The 22,085-nt window shown below is 44.8% G+C and overlaps 2 protein-coding genes across 2 annotated transcripts in view; both read right to left on the minus strand.

Moving 5' to 3' along the window:
* The window catches only part of PLXNC1 (plexin C1), a 63,635-nt gene extending 59,048 nt beyond the window's left edge, over nucleotides 1-4,587 (minus strand). Inside the window, exon 1 of the mRNA XM_010213931.2 lies at nucleotides 3,646-4,587. Within this exon, the coding sequence (XP_010212233.2) occupies nucleotides 3,646-4,587 (942 nt within the window). The remainder of the gene's footprint in view (nucleotides 1-3,645) is intronic.
* The window catches only part of CRADD (CARD and death domain containing adaptor protein), a 340,232-nt gene that overhangs the window by 172,445 nt on the left and 145,702 nt on the right, over nucleotides 1-22,085 (minus strand). The gene's annotated exons all lie outside the window — the stretch shown is intronic.

The raw sequence follows: 22,085 nt of genomic DNA on the forward strand, positions 1-22,085 counted from the left end.
GCTACACAGTTTCCATTTCATCACTGCAATCCGTCAAAAACATTCGCTATTGCTCAATCATGTTTCTGAAAAGAAACTGAGGATGAGATTTGGAAAAATCACACTTAACAGCTATGGAAACTGTGAAGATATGCTGATGTAGCAAGGCTTTTAATATATACACCTCAACACTGTGTGTATACACAAAATTAAGTGTGGAGCAGAGAAAAAAACAAGTAGAACAAAATATAAAGTGTTCACAGAGTTTTGCTTGCGACTTTTTTGCCTCTTGCTAATTATGGATCATTTCTTTGGAAATCCAGTAATATATGCATTGAAAATAAACACAGACAACTTGGGCAAAACGCTTTGTGCACACTACTGCATGAAAAGAAGTCCTCATAAGGAGCAATTCCATACAGTTTGAGGCAGTCACATACTTTTTGAAAAAGTTGGTAAACAAAGATCTCAAACCTAATGCAAATGTCAAATTTTAGATAAGCAACAGTGCAACACCGGGGAGACCATGCACCTAAAATGAGTTCCCCAAAGGATGCTAAGCAGATTGGCTCTACTCCTAATCGAGGAAGTACTCAAGCTCATACTTAGCCCTAGCTGCATGGGCAGTTCCCTTGAAAGGTGATGGAGCTTCTTATACACCTGACGTTAAAGATGCACTTTTGTGCCTTGCTGGGTTAGGGCCAGAAAGTTCAGTACTGGCCTGCGCTTAGGGTAACACCCACAGCAGTAGCATATCAGGGAACTGGGCAGCACAAACAACTCTGGGCGAGCATCCCTCGCAGCGAGGCAATGCCAGCACATGCGCAGGCAAGGGACAAGGTGTCTTGCCTAAAGATAATGAGAATATTGACAGAAAGGCCGAAGGATGGCAAAATCCAAAGAAAGACCAAAGTAGCACTAATCCCTAACATACCATCTTGCTATAAACTGCGCTCCTCCGGTGGAAGAGAACTGTATTTTCAGCCCCTGCACAAACTGACAGGATGTATCCATGTACACACGCGAGACCACATCATGCCTGAGCTCTGGGATTCAAGTGCATCAGGCAAAGAAGACCAAGACCCACAGCACCCCCCAACACAGGGCATCTTCAGGACAAAGACCAGGGTTGTGCTCGACACAGCCAGAACCCCGGGCCCAAGCACGAACTCCAGGCACAAGGCACTCACACCTGGACGGGGCTGCTAAGCACACCGAAGCCCTGTGCTTGCTGCATGTTGACGCATCTTCTCCATCTGCTGTTGTTGATCGGTGGCCTCGTGGCACTCCTTTCTGCCCAGAGCTGCTCTTAGGTTTTTATACACACCTTTCTCACTTGCTCCACACTGACCAGCATGCTATTTTCTCCCTAGTGCTGAACCCAGGACATTTAAGTCAAAGGACATGCTCAACTTTTGCAGGGATTTGGTGCGAGACAGTAAAAGGATATGCATTAAATCAACTCAGAAACAGCAGCATATGGGCATGGCATCTCTAAATTTATTCTGCGTTAGCCTAGTCTAACCTTCTGTACTAAAAAAAAAGCCAAATTAAAGCTGACAAACTTGCATTTGTTTCTGTGTTTATGTACTATAAGCATATAAAATTAGCTTAAGAAGGGAGCAACATTAGTTATGTAATGCTACAGGTCATATTACTGCTCAACTCTCTGATGTTTGCCATCTGAAAAAATACTAAATGCTATTTTATCATCAGTAGTAAGCTGTATTTATCACTGTGCCAGATATCATAATTAGCTACATCCTCATAGTTAAGGACATAATATGAGGCAGTCGTTTTAAACATCTTTAATATTGGAGCTCTTCAGTCTTATGGCCAAATACAGCCTACATTTCAAGAAGGCTCAAGCCTTTTGGGACATGAAAGTAACTTTGGGGTAACACGAGTTAGAGCTAAATCAGACCTAGCCTTAAAAACAAGAGGAAAGTTGGCTTCCTGTATTCAGACACCTGAGTGCAAAGGAGGCAGGGGATTCAGAAGAATACAGATGAGACCGAAGCATCTGCCATTACTATACCCTATAAAATCCAAAAGACTTAACTGGATTTTCTAACTTCAGACTTTGAAATGTATTTATTACATTACGTTACATAACATACAGAGATCTGTTGCACAGAGATGTTTCTGGTTTTGCTTTTGCAGGCTCAGAAAGCACCTTTGTTTTCCAGGAAAGAAACCCCATGAGTAATTAAAAACAAAGAATACAGGTTCAAAATTTGAAATAGCAAATGTGTCTTTTGGGATGAGACGAGAGTTGGACTTCATTCAGTAAGTTTGCCATGTGACAACATAGAAATCACGCAGTAAGCTGTAAACTGGCATTGAAAATCTAAGGATTGGTTTGGGTTCTGTTGAAATGAACAAGCGTTTTGGTATTTACTCCGGCACAGTTGTTCCACCCGCGTACGGGGTCTTATTACGATCCTTTAACACCAGCAATGGTTCTGCAATTCAGTAGGGAAATGAGCAGCTGGAATCATACATGCCCTCTGGTAGCTTTTGTTTGGAAGAATATCAAGCACTGTGCTCCACTATGGGCTGGATCGTGGAAGTCAAGGAGTGACAGTAAATCTCCTAGGCTTCTTTCGAGGAGTTTACAACAAATTCCTGCCACAACAGATGAAGGATTGAGGGGTTAAGCTGCAGAGCCCATGGATGGTGGGGGAGCTGCAAAAGGTCAGGGCTTTCTTTAGGAAGGCTTTATCCTCTATAGTCCTCCCTGGGAACTATAGCATTTCTGCATTGTCCCCTTTGCTACAGAACTGAAAAGACTTTTGAGGGGTGTGACGTTCAAAAGCATGGAAAGGCCTTGCAAAAGCTGCTGCTTGCCTTGAATTATATTTTCAACTGATTTCTTTCCTAGTTGCTAAAGCCATAGCAAACGTGGCAGCCTTGCCCACCGTGCCTGCCCTGGGAAGCGACTCTGAAAGCACAACAGAGCTCAAGAGGCAGCGCTGCAGAAGTAGGTGACCAGGGGATCTCCACAGGAGACCGCTGCTGCAAAAATGTAACCACCGCAAAAGCAAGGGCACTGTGGCTGTCTGCTGTGTCTACAGGTTTGGGTGGGTTTTGTGAGCCCTTTTAAGCAGGGACAATCCTAGAAGGACTGGAAAACACCCACTACCACACAAGCAATCATAATTAGAGAGCAATGGGCATGGCAGTGCACACAGCCCAGTGCACAGGAGTCACTTGCATGGGCTGATGTAGCTGCAGTGACATGAGATGTGAACGCACAGAACAAGGTAGGAAATGTTTTCCCCAGGCTCTGTAGAAAACAGAGTGAAGTCTGACTAATCCTTGGCAGCGAAGGGTGCATCCTAGACTCACAGCTGGGCCAGGATGCCCTCCGGGGCTCCCTCTGCTGTGCCCTGCCTTTCCCAAAGTGGGCCCAGGATGGGCACTACCCACCACGCAGGCCGCGGGGCCCCGCTGCTAGCCACAATTTTGCAGCACAAAGCACAGGAGAAACCTCTAGGACTGTCGGAGCCAGGACTGATGCATGGACCTGTCCCAGCTCCGAAGTTCCTCTGAACTTCACGAGACTCCAGGTCCATCTGCCCGGGACACCCAGAACAACATTCAGTAACAACAACTGCGACAACAGGGACTTGAAGGGGTAACAAAAGCAGCGCCATGACTTACATAAGCGTTGCTGTCCGCGCGAAAGTGCGTGGACACACAGGCTTCCTCGCTCATCTCCTCCATCCCGAAGATGCAGACGGCGGTGCTGTTCCAGGCCCTGGCGCTCCGGCTGTGGCGGAAAACACCCACCCACCAGCCCGTGGCTCCCAGGCGGACGAGGCTGGAGGAGAGGATGAGGCTCCTGCAGCCGCAGTCCAGGTACACATGGCCTTTCAAAGTGAAGGTGCTTTCCGAGGGCCGCAGCTGGTCCAGCACGGCCATGCTCGGCACCTCTCCATCCTCGCCGCCCTCGCTGCCCTCGCCCTTGAGCCGGTAGTAGGGGAAGAAGAGGCGGCTCTGCCAACGCAGTGCGTCCACGAAGTGCAGCGGGTGCTCTTTGTACTTGACGATGGCCAGCTCCTCGTCGGACGTCAGCTTGTCCACGCGGCGCACCGTGATGGCAGTGTCGGCGTCCGACTCGGACGGCTCGCAGCCCAGATGCTGGCCGCGCACCGAGTAGGTGGCTGCCACGGCCAGGTACCAGGCGCCGGCCAGCTTGAAGACCACGCCGGCCGTGGAGCCGCCGGGCAGGCAGCTCACCACCTCGCTGTGGTTGAGGCGGTGCTGGTAGCCGGGCCCCTGCAGCACCTGGCACATGCCGCCCAAGAGCGTCCAGCCGGCCAGCAGGACCCTGCCGCCCGCCGCCTCCTCGTAGGGCAGCAGCAGCTTGTTGCGCACCGCGGACGGCCCCGCGGAGCCGCCCGCCACGGACACCACGAGCCGCGGAGCGCGCAGCGAGGGCCGCACCTCGTACACGCTGCGGCCGCTCGCCACGAGCACGGCGCCGCCGCTCACCTCGATGTTGTCGATGGCGGCCCCCGGCACCTCGAAGCGCTGCGGGCCGCCCGCGCCGGCGCCCGCCAGCAGCAGCGCCAGCAGCAGCGCCCAGCGCGGCGGCGCCATGGGCGCGGGCTGCGCTCGGCGCCGCGGCAGCGCGGAGCTCAGGTGGCGGCGGGCGGCGGGCGCCGCTGCGCCATGCTGCGCCCCGGGGCCGCCGGCTGCCGCCGCCGCCGCCGCTTCCTCCGCCGCGGCCGGCGCGTGTGCGCGCGCGGGGAGTTCCTCTTTCGGGGCGGGGAAGGGAGGAGAGGGAGGGGAGGGATGCGGAGGGGCTGCCCGAGCCGGAGCGCCGCGCTGGGCGCCGCCGCCGCCGCGCCCCCCGCCACGGCCCCGGCCCCGGCCCCGGCCCCGGCCGCGGGGAGGTGGCGGCGGCAGCGCGGGGCCGGGGGGACGCGCCGCCCCCGCGCCCTGCTGGGCACCCCTGGCGGCCCCCGCGCCTCAGGTGGTCGCCAGGCTGCACATCACTTGCCTTGCAGGGGCCGCCTCCCCGCCCGTGGCTGCCGCGCGGTGCCTCGCCCCACCGTGCTCTGGCCACCTCCCCTCAGGGGACTGTCGCGCTGTGCCTCGCTTCACCGTGCTCCGGCCACTGTGCTTCAGGCGGTCACCAAGCTGCACCTCACCTTGTCTTGCCTGTGGCCACCTCCCCTCAGGTGGCTGCCACGCTGTGTCTCACCTTGTCTTGCTGAGGGCCACCATGCCTCAGGTGGCTGCTACCGTGCATCTCACCTCCTGTCACTGTGGCTACCATGCCTCAGGTGCTCACAAGGCTGTGCCTCACCTCCGTGTCTATGGGCCACCACTCTTCATGTGGCTGCAGGTGCGTGCGTTGCTTCGCCTTGTTGTGGCCACCATCCCTGAGGTGGCCACCACACGTCAACTCACTTTGCCATGGGCCACCACCCCTCGGGGCTGCCACACTGTGCTTCACTTTGTCTCACCGTGGACACTGCACCTCTGGTGGTCACTGAGCTGCCCTTCACCTCACCTTGCTGTGGCTCCCTCCCCTCACGTTGTTGCCACACTGTGCGTCACCTCCTCATGCTCTGGCCACCGTGCCACCACCCTGTGTTTCACCTCACCATGCAATGACCACAATGTATGAGGTCGCCACCATACCATGCCTTACCTCACCTTGCAATGGCCACCATGCCTCAGGTGGTTGCCATGCTGTGTCTCATCTTGCCTTACTATGGTCAACGCGTCTTAGGTGACCGCCATACTGTGCCTTGCCTTGCCTCGGTATGGCCACCACACCTCATGTGGCTGTCACACTTTGTCTCACCTCACCTCAGGTCATGGAGGCCACTGCACCTCAGATGGCTGCTATGTGATGGCTCACCTCACCTCACCATGGGCAGCTTTCACACTACCCCTCACTTTGCCATAGGCCACCATGCCTCTGGTGGGCCACTGCATCTCACTATGGGCCACCATGGTGCAGGCGGCCAGCATGCCATGCCTGCAACAGGCTACTGCAACCCAGGTAGCCTCCTTGCCTCCCTTACGCTAGCTGGGTTGCAGGGTGCCATGGCCCCCTCTGTGTGTCCTCTCTCCCCCTGGGGACATGGTGCACACCTCCAGTCACTGGTGGGTGAAAACGGTCACGCCTGGAGCCAGGCAGCGGGGTCTCCTGCAGAACGGCCAACCCCAGCCCCACTCCCTGCTCCCTGCCTTTAGCTGAGCATGGAGCCTCCCCACAGCCACATATCCACCACCATGCGAAAGGGGAAGTGTGATTTTGGAAGTTTGGCCGGTTTTGGTGAAGATAAACCCTTGCGGTTCCCCTGGACTGGTTCGTCGCTGCCTGCAAGGTCTCTGTTTGAGGCTGGTCTCTGCCACCCGTCTCTGTGCACCGCAGGGCTGTGACCCTAGCAGGTGCAAGCTTTGAAACCGGGTTATCTGTTCAAATATTCTGCAAGCCCTCCTGCTAAAAGGCACCCATGCACACTCACTGGCATATTTTTAGTCACTCAGTTTGAAGGATGTCAGGAAGAGAAACCAGCTATAAACCAATCAGTCACCATCACTGTGTGGGGATGCATTTTGATGTCAGATCTCTATTTAAAATCTGAAGTATTAGCGGAGTTAGAACAGACAGTCCACATTCTCTGTTTAGTTATTGAAGTCCTGTTTTCAGAAGCCTTGTTTTCTCTAACCAGGTTTCCAAAAGATGGACTCTATTCAAGTGTTTGGGGATAGGATTTGGCATGTTGAGTGGCACAACTGATTTACTGTCCTGCTATGTTATTTCTGGTACAGATTCAATAAAAGCAGACATATATACTGCATACTCAGCTAACTATTTTTTTTCCAGAGTTTAAAGTAAGAATGTGATTATGCAAGGCAGCAAGGACACATTTTAATGTTCTCTGTTGGGAGTTTCTAGAAACTCTGGCTGAGGATCGGCACCAGCCCATTGCCACCTTTACCGAGAAAAGAACATAATATTCAGAACTGAGAGGCCGTTTTGACCCTGGCCCTCCCTTTAGACCACTCTTATCTCTAATTGGCTTTACAGTGTAAACAAGTGGACTGTAAAAGCAAGAACAAAAGTAGTCTCTGTGCAGATAAGTCAAGTATATTCAAGTAGGAAGTGCAATACCATTAGCAAAATTTTATTATCTTTCTCTATTACTGAACCCAGCAACAACTATTGTGCAAGAATGACTTTTATTCTGGTCAGCAAAAATATTTTTCCATCTTGCTGCAATCAGGGGCTAGGACACATACTGTCAAATTCAGACCCTCCTTCAACCTACACGCTTATCTCATGGACAGACACTCCAAAACGTGCCCAGCTCTGCAAAATGTAGCAGAGGATGTGGAACAGGATACTTGTACATTTTTTTTCTCACCAAATGCAAAGGGAGGGAGGAGATACCTGCTAATACGTTGCAGCTTCCTGCTCACAACAGAACTCTTTGCCAACCCTTAAGCAGAGTAAATCATGCCAGTACCACCAACATCGACAGTGTACAAAAACACAATTTATTGCAGAGGAAGCTGAACAGGTCACGCTGGAGTGCACACCTTGACTTCTAGTTGCTTTTCAGTTCTGAGTGATCTATGTTTTGCCTAAAACCTATAAGATCCAAAATGGGAAAGTGAATGGACAGATGCCCAAATGCAAGACGTGGCTCTGGCCACACAGCACATCCAGCAACAGATCAGCTTCTGAGGAAGTCGCTGCTCTTGTGAAATCACCAGTCTCTGCATTTTTTGGCTTTCAGGACTGACCAAATTGCCTGTTTCTGTGGGTTTATGTTTGAAATATGCCACGTGCTTCACCTAGTGACTAATTCGCTTAAGTGGTAAGGTCAGGCTTATTTTTGTCTTAGAGAACAGCAATATTTCCTAAGGCTGCAGACTCCTCAGACTGCCAAAATAGCAATGTTCTGCTTCAAAAGTTGCTTATCCCAGGACCCTGGGAAGCTGGATTGAGTACAGCTACTGTCATTAGAAAACAGTCTCATTGTGTGAAGCATCAGTACTGTGAAGGCAAGACAGGAGGCTGCCCTCGTCCTGCCCCAGACAGCAGTCAGAGCCCAGTCCTCAGCCCTCTGTTCCTTGCCTGTATCATTTTGTGTTTCTGTTCTTTCCTTCTCTACCTTTTCCAGGGAAGCAATATCTAGGACCAAGTCCTCCTCTTGCAAAATGTAATTCTATGTGCACTTCTGAGAGCTTTGAACTGATAATTACTCCTTACTGATAGCATGACGTTTTGTTCATGATTGGCCCAGGTCTTCAAGTGGCAAGGTATTCTCAAATCCTTTCAAAGTCTCTGAAATAGAGAGGAGTGCATGAGTTCGATCCGTTCCTCCAGGGATACCTGTCCTGGTACAAGAAGAATTGAGCCTCTACAGATTTTATGGAAATAGCAAGCAAAGCTACAGGTTTCTTTTGTAACTTTGCTGGTTTTAATATTTGATATTAATACAGAAGAGCAGGAAGCAGTGCTGTCAATTCACGATATTCTTACGAAAACGAAGCATGAAGCATAAAATGGCAATCATCTTACTCTATTCTCATCGTCAATTCCATATTTGGTACTTTTATGCTATTGCTGCATTATATATATATATATATATATATGTATGTATATGTATATGTATATGTATATGTATATAAGGTGCTGTAGAAATGGCAAACAAGGGAGTCAGCCTGTTAATGTTGCATTTCACAATCCAGCCAAAATTGCTAATAGAACCAGGGAACCATTGCTTCAACTTTCTTCACTTTTTGAAACAAGCTTTATTTATTTCAGTGGGGCATAAGGGATTTGAAAGTAGAATTTGAGCTAGGAGGAGTTTCATTTGAATTACACCAGCACTTGACTTTACATACATATGTAAAGTACTCTCTTTTAGATCTTCATCAGTATTAGGCAGAACACATCCTGAATTATCTTATAGTTGCCTCTCCCACTATTATTCACCTGCCTCCTTCCCTCCTCCTTATTTCTCTTTTGCATGCTGAATTGCTCAGAATTTAGGAATCCACAGAGATCCAACATAATATTAGTCAACAAATGTAATTTATTCTTTTAAGTTTAATTAATTTCAGACTTAGCTTAACTTTGATGTTTTCCTTGTTTGGAATTTCCAAGGCCAGTTCACGTTTGGTCTGTTTTGTTTATTCAGTGCATGTGGTTACCTTGGTTAGCTTAGTTCTGACATGTCTTTTCTCACAGGGTAAATAATATTCTTTTTTTTTTTTCCCAAAGCAATGTTAGGTAGTATTACTGTTAACATGAATTATGAATTTTATCTTCAGTGCAATACTTGGAATAGCTGCTTTTTTCATTGTATGGTTTAGTCGATTTTGCATTGTCACTAAATATTGACTAAGTAAAAAAGGAAAAGCTATGCATTTTTTCAAGAATCTGTGCTGAGAAAGATTCTCTTCCTTGTAATACAAGTACATTTGCATACTGAAACTGAGTTTGCAATTTTAGATTTTAGTTCTACTTTGTTTTGTTTTGTTTTTATGCACTGTCTAGTCTAAAGGTTGGTGACTCTGCATTCCTTTTTTGGTGATATTCACAACCAAAGGAAATGTCCTAGCCAAAAACAGGCTCCTTTGAGAACCTGGAGGGGAAATCCAAATCACTGAAAAAAAAGAGCTATTAATTGCAGAAAGTGTGCAAATAGTGTAATTGAGTGAAGAGAACAGTGACCCAAATTCATGAATGCACCAGGAGAAGTCACATAGTTACTATAGTAAAATATTCATAATACTTGCTCTGTGTAGGATGTGAAAGAGAAAAAGAGAGAGAGGGAGGGAGAGAAGAAAAGGAAAGAGGGAAAGAAGCAAAAATAAAAAAGAAAGAGGAAGAAGGAATAAAGAGAGAAAGAGAAAGAAAAAGAAAGGAAGAAAGTAAGGAAAAGAACAATTTTTCAGCCTTTCTCCATATAGTAATAAAAAATTGCTAAACAAATCTGGAAACTGTGATTGTTTATCTAAAACATTTTTTCAATTGCTCCGTATTTCAATTTTTCATTTTTTTCATATTTCTTTTCAAATGTGATAGTCTGTGATATAGTAGCAAGGGTACGGGCAAGATGATGTCTCCATGAAGTAATTACAAAGAAAGGGTCTTTACCAATATCAATCTCCCCTTTTCCTTCGTAACTGGTAAGGTTCATCTGTAGAATGATGTGTTTTGCAGCAAGCTGAAGCAGGGTGGTGCCTGGGGACTGTTTGCTGGTATATTTGTGCCCTGGATGCACACAAGGAGTATGCAACATGGAAGTACTTCTGGACAGAGAGCTTTGCCCACAGGCAGTTCAGAATAGTGTCATTTTATCACTTGGCAGCATCCAACAGAGCAAAGAAGGCACAAAGGTGTCTTAAAAACTACGGTAGGTGTAGCAGTGCTCCTTGTTTCATTTTCTGGCACTGCTATCTGTGAAGGCCAAAAGCCAGTGTGAGTAAAACGGGTCAGCGCTTGGGCAAAAGAAGAGCCTTGTGCGTGTGATGAGAGATAATGTGGGTGACAAGATGTAGACAGATTGCGAGGATAACACTGTGGGTAGGAGAGGGAGGGCGGTGGGTTGAAAAGATGTCAGCCCAATGAAGACAAGGGCACGGTATCAAGTCAGATGAGAGAGGTAGCATTGATAAGCCTGGAGAGACGGCCGGTAACACTCAGCAAGGACAAGACTGTTATCACCCCTCGGGGATGTGTCAGTCGCAACCATCAGTGACATGTCCTTAGGCTCTGGCAAAAGTGTCGTGTGGCCTCGCTGGATTCTCACTAATGAATCAGATGCACATGCCCAGGGAGATACTTGGGAAACACAGGAGCTGTGTGCAGCACCCGGGCATCTCTGACCTTGCAGAGGCCCTCGAAGCAAGTTAACGCTTTCCAATGTGGGCCTAGCACATTACCATCAGAAGACTCAGGCTCCAGCTAACTGGAGTTAGAAGTAAGAGAGAGCCTCTGGCTATCAGCCTCTTTTTAAACAGGAGTAGCCACTGCTTCCAGAGTGGGAACTGATGACTTCGTGATGGGGCCATATGACATGGAAACCTGCAGGAATTTTTGCTCCAGCAGGTCCTTGCCACCACTTGGTTCTCATGCCTCACCAGCCAAGGAAGGGTTGTGACTGAGTTGCTTCTGGTGTCACAGATATTTGGGGGTTTTTAAATGTGACTCGAGCTCTTGACTTGGCTGTATCTCCTGTCAGTCATAATAATCATACAGTGGAGTGTCCTAAGATCTAAAGCAAGATTTGAACTGGGGGCAATTTTGATCAAATGAGAAATGAACAAATCCTTTATGAAATGGCTTTGCATGTACTAGTCAAAATACAAAACCCAGACTTCCTTTTTGAGTCAGTTCCTCGGTATTAACACAATATGCCCTGAAGTAACACAAGGATAAATCTCATCTGCCACATCTAACTGCCCACAGAAAAGGAGAATTATCAAATATGTGTCCTAAACCCTTCTTTATTTTCCCCAGGCAGGGTTTACTACTACCCCTGCAGGGGAGATACTCATCTGAAGCCTTACTAACCAGCCTCCGAAAAAGTCTGTTTGATCAGCATATTTAAGCTGTTTAAACTAACCTATCTGATCCAGATGAGGCAGATACAGGAGTCCTCTTGCAAGGGATGACAAATTGAGGCAGCAGGTTGTGCCAGCGAGCAGCTGGGTATGGACCAACACGTGGGAGAGGAAAGGGTGGCTGTCCCCCGAAGTGTGGGATATTTCTCTGTGACTAATGTCTGTTGATACAAACTGAGGCTGAGGGAGATGCACACTTCCCTTTCACGGGCTCCTTGAGTGTTTCTTAATTTACTTTCATATTAAAGACTCATCAGCTCTTAGTAAAAGCATCTCAGCACAAGAACACTAAAGTAATGTCTTCCATCAGCACAGCCATTTGCAGGGTGACTGTCTGCCCAAATCCCTTATATTTTTCCATTCCTGGCACCCATCACCTATTTTGCTCCTCATCCTGTTCATTTCCAGCACACATAGCAGATTTACAGATAATCTTTAAGACATAATTCAGCAAGAGCATTTCAAAAATATAGCTTTTCCACCCGAATACGAGTCAAAAAACAGTGTCATTCCCTTTGTAGAGTCCTTCAAGCCATAGAAAGTCTTAAAATGTATGCTAAAATTCTTTGATTGAGTTTATTTGAAGTTAAATTCAGAATTGAAAAAATAAGTGCTGAAAATTGGGAAATAAGATGCTGTAATCTTCCTCAGGAGCAAGCAAAATGAATGACTGCTTCATCTCAACTTTAATTACAGGATTGGTACATGAACCATCATAGTATTATCACACATTAAAGTGCTCCATGATTAGAATAGGTTCTGAATGGAAGAATTTGTTTCCACTGCCCTTTTGCTCTGATTTCCTCAAATTACATGACTTTCATGCATTCTCAGTAGATTCACTCACTTTTATTTATATCTCCAGTTTTTGACTGTGATTGTTAATCTGATTCTAACTAGAATTCTATAGCATATCCAAATGATAACATTTGGAAATTGAAGTCACATTACAGATATAGTGTGCTGTAGCAGATAAGAATAACTTCTAACTTTAAAAGAAGGTTGCTAGAATCTAATACATATGAAGGATCAAGTCTTAACAATTTAGAACCTCCATTATGTCCATATGTCCTTCCACTTTTTCTGACATTTGGTTACAATATACAAAATCCAATATATAATATACTGTTATCTTCACTCGAAATTAGGCTCGTTTATATCTGTTAAATCTAAACTCAGATAATATTTCAGGTAAATCCTTCAGCATTTTTATACTGACTGATCATATCCACCCTTTGCTTTGTGATACAAAAGGGACTAAAAGACAACAACTTCTTCAGTGCAGTCTGGGGAAAGGACCCTCCACATTTTCTCACATGCCAGAAATTCCTATTCACTCCACATGCCCTTCTTCCTTGATTCTATCATCCTATCCCCTCATCAGCTTTTTGGGAGAGATCCCATCTGAAACACAGACTACAGCAGTCAGTCTTTGCCAAGGGGATATGCCTCAACATAACCAAATCATCATGACATAACCAAATCATCATATTAAAATATTTATTTATGTTGGAGAAAGGTTCAACACCTCTACAGAAAAGCATCCTGGATAATTTTCTTTGTAATTAATCATGTAAAAAACCTGAAGTAATCATGGAGAACACCCTGGTGCTAGCTAGATTAATTAACAGAGATACATTAAAGCTGATTTGAGAATACAAACCAAAATATTCTTCCAAATTATGATTTAAGGGACTATATAACTAAGCACTTCTTTGCATATGTGTCTACCTCTCCTTAAATGCTGAGCTCCTTTTTTGTTGGTTAGAGGGGAAAAAAAGCAAAACCAACTACCTTGATTATCAGAGCTGCAGATCAGAACCCTGCAGGGTTATGCAGGGGCAGTGATTTATTGAAAAAAAAAAAAAAACAAAGACCTTGCTCTGCATAAGAAGTCAACAAAAGTTGTTAACTACACTCAGAGGGTAACCCGAAAACTATTCCAGTGTTCAGTCCTGCCCTGACACCTTGCTGCTGTAGCCTGACCTTTCCAGAGACATTCACTCCATCGCTGGTTTTCATGAGCAAGTCTTCAAGGCAAGGTAAAAGCTGACCTGAGTTAAACTATTTATACACCATCCTGCCAGTTATTTAGTGTGTGTGTCAGTCTCACTTCCCTCTTCTTGCTTGTGTCGAAGAGACTTTTGCATGGGAACAGTGTGTTGGAGTTCAACAAACTCACACATTCTACAGAATATTCAGTGCCCAAAGGCTGGGCTGTGTCAGATGATTTTTTTTCTTTCGCAGACATCTAAAAGTTCAAAAAGAGGGAAAGACAAGCTTGCACAAAAGAAAAAATCTATATGTAGAGACAGAATATGGAGTATATATATATTCTCTATATTCTATTCTCTATATTCTCTCTATGTAGAGAATATTTTCCAAACTTTTCGGAGTATCAATGATTTTTTGATGATTGTTTTTCAGATCACTGTCAACACAAGTACAGCACAAGTAAGGTATGAGTATGCTGCTAAGTACATCAGTACTTCCTTTATATTTTCATTAGTATTAACATCTACTTAAGTAAGTTAACCAGGTTTATTCAGCAATGTTACTAACCAAGAGAACTTACAGTTTTGTTTCCATAGGGCTACAAGTATAGTTTTGTCAAATAATCTTCATGTTCACATTTTGAGTAAAGAAGAACCAAAATATAGACTGTCTTGGCCACCTGAGAGCAGTGGAAATATGTATATTTTATTATAAGAATAGTTGTTTGAAGTTAATGCCATGTGCTAGCTCAAGCGCTTGCCTTTCCTTGGGTGTCATTGAACTCTGGTGTCTCTGAAAGACTCCTTATTTTGAAAGAAAATTGCTAGAAATTCTTTCTCTTTTTTCTAATTATTTCTCTCCACTATGTTGTGGAGTTGACTGAGTTGTAACTGTCTCTGGTGATTCAGCACCCAATTCACTCCGTAAAGCTTGTTAGCATTGTTGATGGTTATACCCTCAGTAAATAAGTTTGTAATATCATTTGCAATGCCAATTTCTGTCCTTTTTATTATTGCTACTCTTGTGATGAAAAGGCCAATAGCTAAACCACTTGGCCCATTTCTCCTTTTTCTTTTCTTCTTTTTCTTTTCTTCTTTTTCTTCCTTCCTTCCTTCCTTCCTTCCTTCCTTCCTTCCTTCCTTCCTTCCTTCCTTCCTTCCTTCCTTCCTTCCTTCCTTCCTTCCTTCCTTCCTTCCTTCCTTCCTTCCTTCCTTCCTTCCTTCCTTCCTTCCTTCCTTCCTTCCTTCCTTCCTTCCTTCCTTCCTTCCTTCCTTCCTTCCTTCCTTCCTTCCTTCCTTCCTTCCTTCCTTCCTTCCTTCCTTCCTTCCTTCCTTCCTTCCTTCCTTCCTTCCTTCCTTCCTTCCTTCCTTCCTTCCTTCCTTCCTTCCTTCCTTCCTTCCTTTCTTCCTTCCTTCCTTCCTTCCTTCCTTCCTTCCTTCCTTCCTTCCTTCCTTCCTTCCTTCCTTCCTTCCTTCCTTCCTTCCTTCCTTCCTTCCTTCCTTCCTTCCTTCCTTCCTTCCTTCCTTCCTTCCTTCCTTCCTTTCTGCCTCTGTCTGTCTCTCTTTCCTTCTGTCCTCTCATTTTTCACTTCTTAACCATTCCATCTCTTCCAAGCATGTTTGGGGTTGTCTTCCTCTTTCTAAAAATTTGCAGATTCCCTCTGCTGCGGAAGCTGCTGAACCCCCTCTGTATGGCAGAGGTCGCACAGAGTCTCCTGCACTCAGCTGCTGTCGGTGTAGAGTGCAGCTCCACGCAGGGTTTGGGCAACGACTCTTGCTGCGCGCTCTGTTTGCCCTCCTGGCTGAGCCATGGGCCACGAGAACTGTGCATGAACCCACAGCATCAATGTACGTCCAAATACACCACGCATATTATTTTCTCTGTCACATTAAACACTGTTAGAGGAAAGCAGGAGTTCCTTATGTGAATGAAGAACTGCAGAAGTAAGAAAACTTGGGGTATGTGAGATCAGCTGGTTTTCCCATTACAAATGCCATTATTGAATATTGGCAGAAATATCTTGCTTTTCTTCTGTCTTGCAACAAATTTCTGTGTCTTTTGCATTGTCCACAAATGCCTCAGCAATCCTGAATTTTCCCTGTGTCCTCTAACTTTAGTAATTGATCAAATAATATACCAGATGATCCCCTATCCAAATATCTCTTCTAGAATTTGTATGAAACGGTTTACTGCACAGCCTGCAATTGAACTGAAGTGAAACTTAAATTTCTGAGTCATGTGATACTTTATGACTTAATCTATATGAAAGAATACTAGGCACAGTTGCCATCTTCTGTGAACAATTTATTGCTTTTATTATATTTGATGAATTACAATGGAGGCAGGCCCTCCTGGTATAAAATGTTGCAACTCTGCTGTGGTCAATGGAGCAAAGGAGGATCCAAAGGAGGATCTGAAACAAGGGAGAATATTTAGTTGGAATTAAAGGAAAAAGAAACATTAATTTGTTCTGCTGTAAAATCCTGCCTGAAAGATGAAAATGTTCTCTTTATCTCCATATTCTCTGTATTTATCATTTTATTTCATAATCTCTCTATTAATTGGGGAAGTGATCCTCCCCAAATAAACCTCCACATATTATAGTGAGTCGAGGCCAAGAATATACATGGAAAAAGATGCCACTCCTTGATGACAGGGTATTCATCAAGTATTCAGAATCTAAGAACTTGTCCTGATATGAAACATACCCTAGATAGAAATACTAGGTTTCTGTTAAGTATTTCTATGAACATCCAATATGTACATAAAAGTCTTTGAATAACCATCATCATCATCCTCAGAATTAATACACAACTCATGCCATTAGGCCTGGATTAAAAAAAAAGGGAGTCAAAGAGAAAGTTACATCTGTTAGAGAAGCATGTAGAGCCCAGATGGTGGCTCAAGGAGCAAAACAAGACACTTGCTTTTTGCACATGGATGATCAGCAAGAAATACAATCCCTGCAGGACTGCTCTGGATTAACTGCGCTAGCCAGCCCAGATGACTATCCCTTTAGAAGTGCAGCAGTAAATAAATTCTGTCCTCTGTGAAGGTACTCAGAGTCTCTTAATCCACTGTAAGGCTTCCAGATACTGCCTCACAAGTGATGCGGCTCAGCAAAAAGTCAACACTCAACATATGAGTTCAAAAGTCTCCTGAGATCATTGTTTGCAATGAATGTTGGCAGATACCATGCTGGGAGAGGCATCAAACATTTCGGAGGACAGGATTATAATTCAAAATGATCTTCACAAACTGGAGAGATAGCCTGGAGGAAAAAGAGAACAAAATTTAATAGGAAAAAAAAAAGCCACATAATTTGTTCAGCTGCAATAAATATGGCTTGAAAGGTGATGCAAGTTCCTTGAAAGTAGAAGGTTCCACGTTAAATTGTAGCACACAGTGCAACAGGCACAAGGTGGGGAGTAACTAGGTAAGTCACCCTTTTACAGAAAAGCATCAGGGAGTAGTGTCTCACAAGCTGAATTAGGAGCCAAGAGCATGATGATGTTGTGGAAAATCACTTGTGGTTAAAACTTCTGTATAAAAAGAAGTTTTGCCTGCAAGAGCCATGAAGCAATCCTTCCTCTCTACTCCACAGCGGCAAGGCCGCAGGAGTAGTGTTGCATGCAGTTTGGGGCATCTCCCTCCAAGAAGGAGGAGAAGCAATTAGAGCATCCCATGGAAAGCAACACAAATGTGAATGGGCCTTTGAACACAAGATTGGATTAATTAGAATTGTTTTGAATTTGTTTTTCTCCAGAGAGAAGATGACTGAGAAGGGTAGTGGTGATTGTCAAATATGCAACAGGAAACTGAATCGCTGGTTCTCCATGTCAGCGGTTGATTGCATCAGAGGAAAATTGCAGCGTGTAAGGTTCAGGTTTGACATTAGGAAATGTCAGTAAAGGGAAGCCTCAAAGTGTCAGTAAATATTTAAGAATATAAAACTCTGTCAGGAAAGGCATAGATAGAGTCGGTCTTGCCTGGGGCCGTTCCACAATATCCCACCAAGTTTGTGATTAATATTCTGATGCTGTCTTACTGAAGAGACATGAAGGCCTGAGGAGACATGAATAATGAATAGCAGCAAGAGGGAGACCTGTGTATGTGTGTAGAGAGGACATACATATTGGTATTGGGGAAGATGTATTACATATCCATGTTTGATATTCTTACCCCAAACTTGGGCTAATACTATTCTATACTATATCAGGATTTTATTTTATTTTATTCTCTCACATTCTCCATCTGTCCTTCCTTTATCCTTTCTTGACCTCCAAACTTCTGTTTTTTGGGAGGAAGCAGTTGTCTCATGCTTTCATCCTTCTAGAATATGCTTCATTTTGCAGCCTTAGAAAAGAGCTCTCAAAAATCTACCAAGGGCTGTGGACTACCCATGAGAAAAGCAAAGGTCCCCTTTGTAGTGTGAAGGCTACAGAATCACTAAGCTTGAGCAATTGGAGTAAAACAAGGCCAAGATTTTGCATTTAGACTTTTGAAGGCTTGTCAGGGAAAACTGATGAAAAAATATTTCACCAATAAATATTTATTAAAGGCAGAACAACTGTCTCAAATGTGAAAGAGAATTAATGAAGCACGAAAAATTGTTGTTGAGCCTCTTTGAAGTGCAAGTTTAAATATAACACCAATGTGCTCTCATTTATTAACCAATACTTTTTTAATTGATCAAAACTGTTTCTGTGCTGTTGGCAGACTGAGACTTGACATTATGACATTTCCTTCAAAGGAATATTACTCTTCTAGGGCTACTGGAAATTTTTGTTCTTTTTTTTGGTTGAATATTGTAATCAATGTAGAAAGTTCCTTCACATCAATCGGAGCTCTCTAGAGACTGAAAATTTCAGCTACAATTAGAAATCAGAGCAAATAGCACTAGACAGCCTCTCTGTCATTATGCAGGAACAGCTAGAAGTAAATAATTGCCAAGAGATTTTTGTCTTTGCTGCTTGTAAGAGTCACGAGTACTGGAGGGTCCTCTGCATCCCCAGATGACCTATTCAGATGCTCCAGTGAAGCTTCCGCCCAGGCAGAGCTTGGGTAGATATGCTCAAGCAGGTTGCTCCGGCTGTTTTGGAAGCCGTCATTGAGGACATCCTGTCCTGTTGTGCGGCCAGAGGTGTCTGTCCAGAGGGTTAAAACACAGAACGAGCCAAGGCATCAGGCTGGCTTGCGGTTCGGCACATGGATGTATCGGTGAGGGTGGCTGGCTGAGACACCTCTGCTTTTGCTGCGACTGCAGGAAACTCAGGAAGATGTGCAGGGGTTAGAGATGGTGATGATCACCCATTTTGCTTCTTCCTATTTTTGACACCTTCCACTGAAAAAATGGATGCTTTTAGAGGAGGCTTCTCTCCGACCAGCATTTCCTGAAGGAAGAGCAGTTGACTAGAGTGCAGATCACATCTGTTACCAGTGGGGCCGCAAGCCCAACTGATCCTTAACTGGTTTCTCTCCGGGGCTGGAAATCTGGCATGACAGGAGGGGAACTTGCAATGAGGAGGACGGGTGCAGAACAGAAACTAGTTTGGAAACTGCCCCTCAAGGCCCTTTTTCTAGGCGCATGAGAGACAGATCAGCTGGACAAGTGCTGGTTCTTGCTTTTAAAGCCTTTTTCAAGTGAGTGTATTTGTCAGCTTCTGTTTAAGCTTCACAGATGGCCCTCGGAAGGGAGCGCTGATCTGTAGTGACGAACACAAGCCATCAGTGCGAGGTCTGGCCTGTGGTGAGCCCTCCTCGGTTACATCAGCTACAATTTACCATTTTCAAGCAGCACATAACGTGGTCTGCAGCCCTTTGCCTGCTTTCCGCATGCCAAGCTGTCTCTCTGAGCCTCTGCAGCTGGCCACAGATTTGTAACTGCCTGCACCTCGCACCACCTGTGTTTATTATATCGCACAAAGCCAGTGGTTTCATACTCAGTGATGCTCTTGCACTGTGTTAAAATACAATATTATGCTTCCTGAAGAAGAATTAGAGAGGGTGGGTGTTTACAAGGATGCTCCTGGTAGATGCCAGGAGCAGATGCTGTGCTATGGATAAGCACCTCAGGAGCCACCAGGGTCTGGAGACTCATTCTGCTGGGTCCAAGGAGGTTTCCCAGATCAGTGTGGAGGGCCAAGGCCAGGCAGCCACAACCTGGGGCTTGGTGAGAGGTTTGCCAGCAGCAGAGACCTCCCCACACATGCTGAAGGGAAATGCATGTGTCTCGTTAGCATACACACACAGGCATATGTGTGTTGGCATATATACCACACACATATATGTTTTTCAATATATATAAAATCAAAGGCAGGCTATGTTACACTGTTTATAGCATAGACTAGATATAGCCAAGCATTTGCTGCAGAAATTTTGTTTTCTCTTTGGAATTACGTGGATCTCACCCCTTCCCACAGTTATATAACTCTTCCATAGCAACTGCAGAATTTGCACACAAAAATAATGTGTATATTTAGCTCCTTCAGAGAAAAAAATGTTGTATTTTAAAGGATAATCAGAAACCTAACTCCCTGACTCTTTCAGTGCTCATGAGGAAGGTGGAAAACTGTTTTCTCTTGCCAGTGTCTATGTGAACTTAATTGCAAGTGAGGGGGGCAGGCAATATTTAACCTAGTGGAAATTAATAGACCTCAATCTGTAAACCTTTGTGCTAGTAGAATTTGCAGTCTATATTTTAGCCACTTGGTGTCGCTGCCAATTCAGTGGAAGACAGTAAAACATGGTCTTCAGTAAACAGGAGGTTGTGATTTTAACAGAACATGTTATTATACCTCAACTTGTGACATTAGGTTTTGTGAGGGTACCTGTTGCCCAAAGGTGTATACAATAATCCTCTTTGCAGAATTGCCAAGGGGATTCAATGCAGCTGCACTTAGAATGTTTCTTCAGAAAAGAATGACATTTTATTAAAATGCACAAGTGAAAGGTGAGCAGAATAAACAACAAAAGGACCTAAGAAGAATTCTAAGGGATATATCATAAACATCACACTGTTTATAAAAAGAGTTTAAAAGCTTGATTCTTATTATATGATTTAAGATGAAGTCACTGAAAATAAACCATGTGTCTCTGCTGTTAAATAAACTCGTAAAAATATTAGTGAAACAAGATGATCAATTAATCCTCTTCCAAAACTCTTGGATTACCTCAAGCAGCTCCCTCATGGTAATTAGTAAAGTGCTTTTTGGATATTTTTTAAACAAATGCAGATTTTAAAAAGCCTCTGCCTTGCATTATCCTTACTCTTTTTGTGATCTTTGTTCTGCCTTTGGTTTGGATGGAAATGCCATGCAATCACAGAATTCTAATGATACATTTTGAACATTTATTTACAGTCCTACCAGTGGTTGGGAAAACTATATTTTCTAACATGGGAAAAATATACATCTCAGCACATGTAGCGACTTACTGGAAAGCCCATCAACATTTTACAGCAACTACAGGTATGCGACGAGAAAGCAAAGCTGTCAAGTCTTCTCTCCAACAGCAGATGGGTGGATGCCAGCTGAAAACCCCTGACAGAGCATCAGCATGGGACTCTGAGAGGCAACAATAAGAGGTGAGGAGAGAGGACCTGGTGATCCATGGTGCTCGGACACGGACAACAGCATTTAGGAGATATGGAAAGACGAGAATCAACACTATTCAGGGGAAGGGTAGGGCAAAATATGGGTTTTCTCAAGAGACCTTTCTTACCATGAGGCTGGGAGCCGCTCACCTTGAATTCATAGTTGTACGGCTGGTAGACACTATGTCCTCTTTGGGGAAATCCTAACTTCTTAAATGTTGCTGGACAGTGGCCAGATCAGATATCATTTTACTGATTCTCTGACCCAAGTCAACTGGTGATAATGCACAGTGACAGAGCCTGACAAATAACCTCCCAGACCTGTTCTTGGTGGCAGAGTAAACTTCATATTCATACAGAAATTTGCCTCCATTCAGAGCCATCTGTTTTCATTTCTGTGATAAGATCTCATGCAATAGTGAGTTTCAGACATGTGTTTCAATGCAGTCTTTGAAAAGAATTTCACAATTTTCTGTTACCTATGTATCACCTCATTTCATTTCCGTGTATTCTCTGCAATCCTCTATTAGAAGAAAAAATCTTCCCGCAATAGCTATGCAAGGTTGAGGACTGATGTTCCCACATAGAATATTCATCTTGATTCCCTAAGTGAAAGCACAGTAAAAGTCCTCAGGTTCTCATTAATTGGTTGGAATGAGTCGTACTGTAGAAATTAAAATACTTCACTGAAATGCTTTGGAGTAAACTCTGGTGCTCTCCTGACAGATGTGCATGTGAATGGGGGCATGTAGGTGCATCTGTAGTCTCCCTTAGTGGCTCAGCAGGTGGATTGCTGTTGGTGGTGAATCCTGGTGGTCTAGCACTCCGTCTGCTTCCAGAGAGCATCGAGAAGTTGGATATCAGCTCCACAGCAGGAGTCAAACACCTTCCAAAACAGCCGAAG

The sequence above is a fragment of the Tinamus guttatus genome, unplaced genomic scaffold (assembly GCF_059628265.1).
Source record: "Tinamus guttatus ecotype Peru unplaced genomic scaffold, ASM5962826v1 Tinamus_guttatus_pri_ptg000472l, whole genome shotgun sequence".
In the NCBI taxonomy this organism is placed as follows: Eukaryota; Metazoa; Chordata; class Aves; order Tinamiformes; family Tinamidae; genus Tinamus; species Tinamus guttatus.